We start from the raw sequence: 11,455 nt of genomic DNA on the forward strand, positions 1-11,455 counted from the left end.
TACACTCTAAAAAATATTGGGTTGTTTTTAACCCCGGACTGGGTAACTATAGGACAGAACACATTTCTGGGTTGAAGTGGCCCAGGTAATGGGTTGTTTTGACCCAACTGCTGGGTTGTTTCAACATGGTTGATTAACAATAACCCAGCAGTTGGGTTAAAACAACCCATTATTTGGGTCAATTTAACCCAGAAATGTGTTCTGTCCTAATAGTTACCCAGCCCTGGGTTAAATATTTTTTACATACTCAGCAATCAAGTAACATCAGCTTGTTAGGATTTTCAGTAATACTTTTTTATGTAAAATAATGATTTTGAGCAATGAACGTATGATATATTGAGTAAAAACTACTGCATTCAGTTTCGGTTTTTAAACGGATTAGTTTTACTTTATGCAAAAGCCTAAAAGTTTAATGGCAACAGGTTTCCATGCAAATTTCTAGTGAGGTCATCTGATCAGGGTTAAGGCCATTCTGGTACTGAGGGGCCACTGTCATGTAGAGTTTAGCTCCACCTTAATCAAACACCTGCATGTCTTCCAAGTAATCCTTAAGACTGGTTAGATTTCAGGCGTGTTTGAATAGAGTTGGAGCTAAAATCTGCAGGACAGTGCCCCCAGGACCAGGAATGCCCACCCATGGATTAGGCTATTTTAGATTTAGTAATTGAAGTAAATATTTTTATTTTATATTATTGTAAGTACATTTCTACATCTCTGTATGTTGCACACATTTTCCTGCTTTTTTATTTTTTAAATTCTGTATAAATGCATGTTATAATTCAAGAAATAATTAATAATAAACACATTTTCACTTAAATTTCAATCCAAGAAATTATTTTGTTCAAGAAAAAAATGAGCAAGTTCGGAATTATAAAGTATCATTCAGCCAAGATAAATAGTTTACTGCAGTTCTTTTATTCCTGAGGATGCAAATGTGGAAAATAGCACCACCTGTTCTGCTATCAATTTGATGGCAGTGGCGGATGTTTTAAAGTTTAGGGTTACATAGAGAATGTTTGTAGTGCAATACAGTTCAAACAAATGTATTGGCCAGGGTGTGGGAACCTTGCTTTAACCCTGTAGATATGTAATAACTGTAATGAATTTGATCTGTCCTCCAAATATTGTATGGAAATTTGTACACTCTAAAAATGGTGCAATGTTTTCAACCAATGGCTGTGTAAATATACAAAACACACTACTGGCTTATGAATAAACCTGGGTTGTTTTTACCCAACCATGGGTTGAAACAACCCATAGGACATGTAGCCTAAGCTTAAAGTTACTTAAATATCTGAGTAAGTGGAAATATATTTATTTTCATGTTGGAGGAATGCTTAATTGACAAAGTAAACTTCTAAGTTGACATGAACAATTATACGTGTCAATCAGCATAAAACAAGATGTTTTATTTATTTATAAATTCTGTAATGCATCTTTATAATCTTTGTCATCGTCTGCTGTAACAGCAGAGACTGTAGGATTGTCATGGTGATCTGGAACAATTGAGTGACCTCTATGAGTTAACATCTCTACAAGCTCTGTTGCATGTGTTTGCTCAGTCACAATCTTCAGGGTAAATCTGGGTACGTTCCCCCTGTCTGAAGCATCGATTGGAATAATCTGTATTTCAGCCATCTTCCTTGAGAAATAGAGACCAAAATAAAGCTTTCATAAGTACATGATAAAGACATGCTGTAAATGCATTCATGTTTGAAAGTCTAATTCTTTAGAGCTGTATTTAATAATCCTTTTGAGACAATTTTTCCTTTAAGTGAGCTATACCTGATAAGTATGCTCTTTTGAGGATTTGTGATATCCTCATAGTGTTAGGGTTAAAACAATGTACACTCACCTAAAGGATTATTAGGAACACCATGAGCGTGGGACAGTACAAACATGGTAGCAACGACAATGATCCGGCAATGAGTGTGACACATACACAGGTATAAATACATACAGACTAATGACACACAGGTGGAATGAATCAGGTGATCATTAACAAATGTCCAGGTGATGACAATGGGAACAGATACAAACATGACACGGAATTAACCAGACATCAATCAAAACAAAGTCTGGGAGGGTTAGGAGACCACGGAGGGTTAGGAGACCACGACCGGTTGGACCGAACTGGAGACAGGACGAAACCTGACGCCACCAGCCCGGCCAATACTCGAACAGTCTCTGGTGCGTAGTCCATAATGGGAACCGACCTCGAAAGTTCAACCATCGCGGGAACTGCTTCAGAAAGTTCAACCATCGCGGGAACTGACATCGAAAGTTCAACCGACACAGGAACCGCCCCAGAAGATTCGACCATCCTGGGAGTTGACTCAGAAGATTCCACCCATAAGGGAACCGACTCAGACGACTCATCCTTCACGGGAACCAACGAGGACTCAATTGGCCCAGGAATAAACTCCACCCGTCTCGGGGAAACAGCCTTGTAGATCGCAGCGACCATCCCATGGAATTAATCGGGCATGGCCGCGGCCGATCCCAGAACTGCATCAAGCACGGCGGGGGTCATCCCAAGAATCAACCCTGAAGATTCGACCGTCAGAGGAACCTCGACCACAGACTCGAGCCTCCCAGGACCCGGCTCATGTGTTGCAACAACCACCCCGGGGAATGAATCGAGCGTGGCTGCCGCTAACTTGAGCCGAGCCTGGAGACCCGAACGTTCGCTCTCCGCTGACTCCAGTAGGTGTCGGAACACGGCGGACAGCGCATCCCGATGTCCATTACTCCCCCTTCGAAAAAAAACTTGGGGGAGCTCCCCTCTGCAAACTCGCTGCGTCCTTTACTGGCCGGATCATTCTGTCATGACTGGGATGCAGGAGTGAGGAAGTGTTGACGCAAGTGCAGAGTTTGTGTGAATAAATAACATTTAATAAATAAACTATAAATAAAACATGAGAATCAAAACATGGCAGGTACGTAAAACACAGGAACAGATAAATGTTAACTGGAACAGACATGGTAGAAACGACAATGATCCAGCAGTGAGTGTGACACAGACAGGGGTATAAATACACAGACTAAATGACATACAGGTGTGATGAGGCAGATAATTAATTAATGAATGTCCAGGTGACAACAATCGGAACAGAAACAAGACATGACACGGATTAACCGTGACATTACCCCCCTGAAAGAGTGGCTCCCAGACACTCCAACATAAACAAAAGTCTAGGAGGGTGGATCTGGGGAAGGGACGGAGGGCTTGGAGACCAAGGTGGAGCCGGCAGAACAGGAGGCCAGGGCGAATCCGGCAAAACCAGAACGGCCATCTTGCCTCGGGCAAATTGTTCCCAACCGGCCCTTTCGGGAACAGACTCTGACGATTCGACCATCGCGGGAACCGACTCTGAAGATTCGACCATTACGGGATTCGACGAGGATACGACCATCCCGGGAACCGACTCGTGCACGGCGGCAACCACCCCGGGGAATAAATCGAGCATGGCAGCAGCCGTCCCGAGAACTGAATCGAGCATGGCGGCGGTTCTCCTAGGAGCCGACCCAGAAGATTCGACCATCATAGGAATCGTCTCAGCAGATTCAACCGTCACGGGAACCGATCCGAAGAATTCGACCCTCACAAGAAGAGGCTCAAGTGCCGCGACGACCACCCCGGGGAATGAATCGGGCGTGGTGACGGCCAACTTGAGCCCAGTCTGGAGTACTGAGCGTTCCCTCTCGGTAAACTCCAATGGGCATCGGAACCTCGCAGCTTGCAGATTCCGATGTCCACTACTCCCCCTCAAAAAAATATTAGGGGAAGCTCTCCTCCTCGAACCCGCTGTGTCATTGAAGGGCTGGATCATTCTGTCATGACTGGTTTGCAGGAGTGAGGAAGTGAGGACGCAAGTGCAGAGTTTGTTGACTGAATAAATAACATTTAATAAATAAACGGAAAACAAAACACGGGAATCAAAATAACAGAGGAAGGTAAACACAGGAACAGATGAGCATGGTGGGACAGTACAAACATGGTAGCAACGACAATGATCTGGCAATGAGTGTGACACAGACACAGGTATAAATACATACAGACTAATGACACACAGGTGGAATGAATCAGGTGATCATTAACAAATGTACAGGTGATGACAATGGGAACAGATACAAACATGACACGGAATTAACCATGACATAGAGCAGATTATGAAATACTCAGACAGTCCCGTCTGGCACCAACAACCATGCCACACTCAAAACTGCTTAAATCACCTTTCTTTCCCATTCTGACATTCAGTTTGGAGTTCAGGAGATTGTCTTGACCAGGACCACACTCCTAAATGCATTGAAGCAACTGCCATGTGATTGGTTGATTAGATTCAAGTTCAAGTTCAACTTTATTTATATAGCACATTTCTTAACAGCCATATGGCTGACCAAAGTGCTTCACCGTGCATCTAAGATTACACACACAAAAGATACACACATACACAGATAATACATAGATAATTGCATTAATGAGAAAATGAACAGGTGTTCCTAATAATCCTTTAGGTGAGTGTAGTCTGTACACTCTCAGAACCTAAGGTACAAAAGTTATTATGTACATATTTAGATATCTAGAAAGAATTTAGATGTGAATGTATATCTCTGTGAGTGCATGTGTTAGTACTCTGTTGTTCTCTGTGTATGTTGACGTCTTATGACCCAGCAGACAGCAAAGATGACCAGTAAAAGGAGCACCAGCACCACCACAAACACAATGAAAAAATCAGAGTTCAGCCACTGTGACACAAAACCTGATTCCATCCTTAAACAACACAGAAAGATACCACGCATAAATATGTAGATTTTAGCATTTAAAAAAATTTACTTAAACCTACTTTTCTACAATTAATGCATTTAATACCTTTCTGGTATAAATTATATCTTAAAAGAGTACACCCTTTTGATCCATGTAGATTTTAGCATTTAAAAAATATTTTTTTTACAACTTATACATTGTAGAACTTATGCATAATACTACCTTTAGGGCAGTGGTCTCCAAAATGGTGCCTGCACGGAGTCTGTGAGTTGCCCGCCAAAGAACATTCTAGCCTCAATTTTAAAATGTATTTACATATTTTATATTAGCTTGGCTTATTTTATGTATGTTAACATTTTAAACATGATAAAACATATCAACAAATAAAATAAAATCAACAAGTAAAACAAAAAAGTTTTGAGTACTACATCAAAAAAGTTTGGAGACCTCTGCTTTAGGGTATTAAGTGTGTCTTAAAAGAAGAGACCCATTTTATTTAAAGGGATAGTTCATACAAAAATTCTGTCATATACTCATTCTCATGTTTCAAACTTGTATAAATTTCTCTGTTCTGATGAACATGATGAAGGAAGATATTTTAAGAAATGTTTATAACCAAACCGATCAGAGGCCCCATTGTATTTTTTTCCCAACTATGGAAGTCAATGGGGCCAGAGGCATTATGCCCATTCAAACTGAGGGGATGTCATCAGCAGACATCAAACTGATCTCATCAGCATCTGAGCGCTGTTGTGGGTTCTTTGCTGCTATAGTTATCTGAAGTAAAATGTTGTCAGAAACACTCACAATATTTCCAAAACCCCACTGTAAAAATACAGAAAAACTGTCAAATGACTGGAAGCAATGGTTTCCAAACAAATATCGCAAAAATTAAAGTAAAATTTCTTAATTCCAATAATGTCTAAAATGTCCAATAATTTTACGGATTTTTTCTTTAAAAGGTTCTGCAGCCAAATACTGTTATTTTATGGATTTTTCCCAGATTATAATGATCAAACACCAAGTGACCAATAAAAGAAAAAGTGAAAGAGATATAATTGTCTCTACATTTCACACACAGCCACAAATACTACTGGACAACTATCACTGCAACACCAAAACACTTCAGTCACTTCCTGCCAGCTGTGGGAATCAAAGCATCAACCTCTGGGTTACAATCAAGTCACTCTAACCACTAGGCCTCGATGCTTGGACAAATGTTTTCTAGAATCTTTATCTTCAGGCTTTTTGATGCCATCTCTGGACATTTTATATGGTATAAGGCACACTTAGTGTGCATTCATACCATGAACTCAACATTTTGAATTCAAAATGAGCTTGCATATTAGCCTACTCACAATGTGAGAATCTCGAATGGTGTTTTTCCTGCTTCCTGAGTGGTTAATTCATGTGATGTGAGCACAGTGGAGCTGAAGCTTAAAAACTACATGTAAAACATTTTTAATAAAGTAATGAAACTTAACTAAAGCAAAATTAATGCTGCGTTCCAGGCAGGCTTTTGAGCCCGTGAATCACGACTTCACAACCACGACTCGGAACTGGGAGTATCGATCTAGTAGTGCGAGTTCACGGCCACGGGTGGGAAGTCACGGGTTGACTGCAGTTCCAGTGCACTTTCACGGGTAGAAGTTTGGAAAAACACGGGTACAGGTTGCCTGGAACGCGGCATAACTGTGAGCTTGTTTGTATAAAGCCAGTCTCTTTGATCTACCTTATGTTGTATTCGGTTGCGATGTTTGATTCTTCCGGTCACATCATTAGGTCACGAACAACAGCTTGAGCCTTGTACGTGGCGATGAGGAATGGTTGAGACAAAATATATGAGAATAAACACTGTAAAAAGAAAACATCATGACCATAAATTTTTTTTGTTTGTTTGGGTAAAAATCAAATTATTTTTCCAGCCTTAGTTTACCTTTTGGTATTTCCTTTACCGGACGGTTAGAAAACGACAAATGGAAGTTTAAAACATAACTGAATTTGTCTTTTAAATGGTACGATTATGGTCATGGCATTACTCTGTTTATTAATATTATAATTAAATATTAAAGTTATTGAAATATTGTGTACAGTTGCGCTGATGGACATTTTTATGATACAATATAAAATTCGTTTTGCCATTAAAAACGGCATAAAATTTATAAATACAAAAACCTCTATCGCACCACATGAAGGAATGAGCAGGAAGCAATATTTATATTTGAACAAAAAATACAATTAATTTTGTATCAATAAATTGCAGTCACCTTATATACTTGTTAAATAAATGTTTAGAGCAAACCGTAACCTACTGTCTAAGGGCTCAGTCACACCAAAAGCGCTTTAAACGCTTGCAAACGCAAGGCGCGACGCACTGCCTTTTTTTAAAAAGAGCAGTGCAGCTCGGCTTTTCATATTGCTAAGCAACCACCGAGTCAGCTGTCTTGTCAATCAAATATTGAAGCGTGAGCGCTCTTTTGCTGTTAACTGTCATATTAGCAGAAACTTTAAAAAGAGGGCGCTTGCTCTGACCTTGTTTGAGGATAAGAGGAGCACAAACACGCAGGAGAGAGTGAGCGAGTGGAGTCCGGTTCTTCAAAGCAACTGTAAACTTCTCTCGCCACAACGTAAGGCCCGCCTCTCCCCTCATTCGATTGGACAATGGAAGACGCGAATGACGTCAGGCGCTCCTAGGGTTGCCACCTTTCTGAAATGGAAATAAGGAACGGGGGGGGGGGGTGCCTGGGTCCGGTGACATGCCCCCACGAAAGTCAATTTTGAAAAAAATTACCCCTGAAATGAAGACTTCTGATGAAAACAGTGGAAACTAATTAATAAATTTAGATAAATATATTTCATACAACTTCTTAAGCCTAAATATTTAATGAAAAGCAAAGTATGCCTAATAAGTATACAAGACTGAACCACATGTGAAATATAAAGACAATCATGATCATTTTGCCAACAATGAACCATGGTTTAGACCCCACCCCCTTTTTAAACCTTGCGCAATCTAAATCCATAATTATTTAATAAGAAACCCATCAGAAATGATTGACACATTGAGACGGGAGGGACCGGGACACAGGAACAGAGGGAGAGCACTGGAGAGATAGTACAGGTTTAGCCTATCTCTTTTAATATAATCACTTTCTTATCAACTATATTTGAGTTTTAAAAATCCACATAATTACATACCATATGAGCCTCTGGAGACGACTGACGATCAAGAACCTTGACATAGCTCCATCCTGTGCCCGCAGTCTCTCCCTCCTCTTGTGATTATCTCCTCATGCGTGCTGCTTTATATCACACACTCCGCCGTGACAACCAGAAAAAACGCGATCGCATATGGTACAATTGGCCGTGTATTCATTGTCCCTCACGCATTCCAGCCACGGGTAGTCATTTTCTCATTCAATTCTATATTTTTGTGCTCGTTTCTTTTTCGCCGGCTGCTCGGATGCAGTCATTTTTACATTTCCCGCTGTTGTCACTTGTCGTCATCGTTGCTATGATACGCGACATCACATGACTGAAACGACCAATTAAAAGGGCATTCCCTGACGTGGCTGCAGGATGTGAAAAATGCTACGCTGATCATAGATAAACAGAGGGAGACATTACCGCACCGTCAGGGTTTTCTTATACAAATGACGCGGTCTTTGTTCATGGCTGACATATTATAAGCTATGTGTCTGTCATGTATTTGCACTGAATTAATTTTCATAAAATACGGAACAAACTGCGTTCCGTATCAGTTCAATACGGAACAAGAATTTTATGTGTCAAATACGGGACGATTCCGTATTATACGGAACGGTTGGCAACCCTAGGCGCTCCTCCGCTCTCAGCGCTCCTTCAAAAACGCGTGCGCAGCAGGCGGCAGAAAACCGCAAGGCGCTCGGCGCGCATAAACAGCGCGCAAACGCGCCCTGCCCATAGAATATCATTCAAAAAAGGCGCCTGCAACTGCCATAAACGCTTTTGGTGTGACTGAGCCCTAACGTGTCAACGTTAGTTATTTGACCAATGATGACAGGCAGACACAGCCAAACCATTTGGCTTGTTCGACTTCATGCGGCGCCGAAGATGACGTCAAAGTATCGCGAGAGCGAGACGAAATGTGATTTCTTGAATCAATAGGCTTGTTTGAAGCTTGCCTTGCCTGAAATTCAGACGAGAGCAGACGGCTGCAGTGAGGGGAGGAGTGAAAAAAGAGCTTATAAGTCAGACACTTCACCAATCTCGCAGTCCAGTCGACTACAAACATCAAGGAGAATCAACGAAGGTGAACTGTTCTTTACTGGAAAAGGTTACTTAGTAAATGTTGGGATGAATAAATCTAAGTCTAGTGGTAATACAATTCGTTTCTGTTGTTTGAAATATTAACAGCTCACAGTACAAATCAATCAACACCAATACAAAAGTTTACAGGAATTCATTAAAAATATTAATGTCATAGTAAAGAACAATTGAATTAATATAAAAACTACTATAGGAATTAGAGTTTTTAGAATTATCAGCTGACATCCCCGGGCCAATGAGCATTAAGATGTGTCGTCAGCAAGTCTTTTCCCATCGTGCTTTTTCGTCAACGCAGTCGGTGGAGAGCAACTGCGCTCGGCTGTAGAATCCGACGAGCCGGCCTCTCCATCGCGAGAGTTATTTTGCACACGTCAGCGTGACATCAGAGCAAGTCGGACATAAGTCGGACACTTTTCTAACCGACATGCATCTTGCGCTGATCACCGGTGATCGATTCTGCGCAGAATTTGCTAATCTCAAACAAGCCTAATCTCGCGGAACTTTGACTTCTTCCAGCTGTCGATTCTTGCGGCGCCGCATGAAGTCGAACAATCCTCAAGGGTTCTGCCTACAGGGGGTATATGCTGAGTCCCATTTCGCCTACTTATGCTACGACTTAAAATATGTACTGTTTTGTGAGGAAAACGTACATACTTTTGACTGTGTAGCAAAATAGTATGCACGTTCTGGGACATACTTCGATGACGTCATGCAACGTGGACGAAAACGTGGTTGCCTAGTTACACACACCACGACTGTTAACAATATTTCATTCATTCTTATAACTTATGTCCAATATAATTTTATTTACTATTCCCATCTTTTTATCCTCATCGTTTTTTTCACAATACATTTTACAATGTGTTCTACCAAGTTGAGTGAAGAGCGTCATTAGACCCAAACCAGGTCGTTTGTGAGGCGGCTGGTTCTGACGTTCATGTCAATGTGTGTAAATGAAGGCTACTTATTTTAAAGTCAAAATATTTAAAGTTTATAGTATAACTATTGTTTAACGTATTTTATACTTATGTATATAACTCAAAAATACCCAGATGAAAATGAACCATGCTTTTACTAGTAAAAGTGTAGTAACCATGTTTCTTTCGTTGGACTAATAAAGTTAACATTTTTACAGCCACAGTATTACTACAAATACGCAAGAGGGTCAGTGTGGTTGCTACTCTCTCCCGCATGCAATGGGTTGTGGGCAATATTAGCCCTTAGAGTGTGCATTGATCTGCACTTCGAATTCTAAACGGAAATAGTAGACCGTCCAGGTATGTTTGGGATACTCATTTCAACATACTACCATTTGGGACGTACTAATTCTAGTTTCGAATACTATTTAGGACGGATAGTATGCTTTTTCTGGACAAAGCCCGCCCACGAGCTGTTTGACCGACATGTCAAACAACCAATCACAGTTTGTTTTGTCTAGCGTAACGTTTCTGACTCCCCACAATAACGAGCCAGCTGGCAACAAGTCAGTTATTGAAATTACCAGCCGCAACGGAATAGCATCTAAATAAACAACATTACTCACCATAGAACAACGTGGTGCGCTTCATCAACAGCCACACCAATGAGACGCTCCCGTTAAACGTCTGTTTGAAGCATATCTCTCCACTTTTTAACACATACAAGCAATTCAGGAGAACCAAACTTTTTGGCTACACTAACTGCCTCAAGCAAAACTCTTGGATGTCTTTTAGAGAGTCTATGCTGCGAACTTTGCATATTTTTGAGAATCCAATGTTCAGCTGATCATGATAACTGCTCATTATTATCCACGTGAACACGACTGATTCTCTTCCTCAATGGAACGTCAGAGCTTTGTTTTCCAGGGGCCAAAACTAATCGCGACACTTGCGTCTCCTGGAAATCCGGTTTATTTCAACCAATCAAAGACGACTTTGACATTCTCACAGGGTTTCCAGAAAAGTGTACGAAAAACTTCAGACGTTTAGCCAACACTCTGTGGGCGTTACGTCTGAGACTGAGACTACAGGGGATACTGCTACGGCCAAACCTCGTGAGATGTTTGCTTTAGAGTTAGGTTTGGCCATAGGATTAGGATGAAAAACAGCGGTTCTGGCTAGATAGGATAGAGCCAAACCATAAGGGTTCTGGGGTATACAGCTACGGCCAAATCCCGTGTAATGTTGGGTTTAGGGTTAGGTTTGGTGGGTAGAATAGGATTAGAATGAAATAACGAGATTATGGGAGTAGCTGTATCCCTTCAGGCAACAACGAGATGTTTTCGTAAACCGGTAAACGAAAAGCCACTTTGATTGGTTACAAGTAGACCCGCCTTCCCTTTCCCACTTGCAAATTTCAGATGAGCCTCAACACAATAAATGTGCTAAAAATTGTAAT

General features: G+C 41.0%; 1 protein-coding gene across 3 annotated transcripts; it reads right to left on the reverse strand.

Moving 5' to 3' along the window:
- Positions 1-1,388: 1,388 nt before the first annotated feature.
- Positions 1,389-6,814, reverse strand: LOC129440432 (uncharacterized). 3 transcript variants are annotated; one of them, XM_073860920.1, is made up of 5 exons: positions 6,708-6,814; positions 6,504-6,625; positions 6,130-6,207; positions 4,640-4,777; positions 1,389-1,642 (listed from the first exon to the last, which is right to left on the reverse strand). In XM_073860920.1, exons 4-5 carry the CDS (start codon positions 4,774-4,776, stop codon positions 1,417-1,419), a joined length of 363 nt encoding a protein of 120 aa, XP_073717021.1. In that variant the 5' UTR covers position 4,777; positions 6,130-6,207; positions 6,504-6,625; positions 6,708-6,814; the 3' UTR covers positions 1,389-1,416. The 3 variants fall into 3 exon arrangements, with proteins under 3 accessions (XP_073717021.1, XP_073717020.1, XP_055055771.2); XM_073860919.1 differs by having other exon boundaries at positions 6,130-6,215; XM_055199796.2 differs by lacking the exon at positions 6,130-6,207 and having other exon boundaries at positions 6,708-6,813.
- Between the last annotated feature and the right edge of the window lie 4,641 nt (positions 6,815-11,455).

The sequence above is a fragment of the Misgurnus anguillicaudatus genome, chromosome 22 (assembly GCF_027580225.2).
Source record: "Misgurnus anguillicaudatus chromosome 22, ASM2758022v2, whole genome shotgun sequence".
Lineage (NCBI taxonomy): Eukaryota > Metazoa > Chordata > Actinopteri > Cypriniformes > Cobitidae > Misgurnus > Misgurnus anguillicaudatus.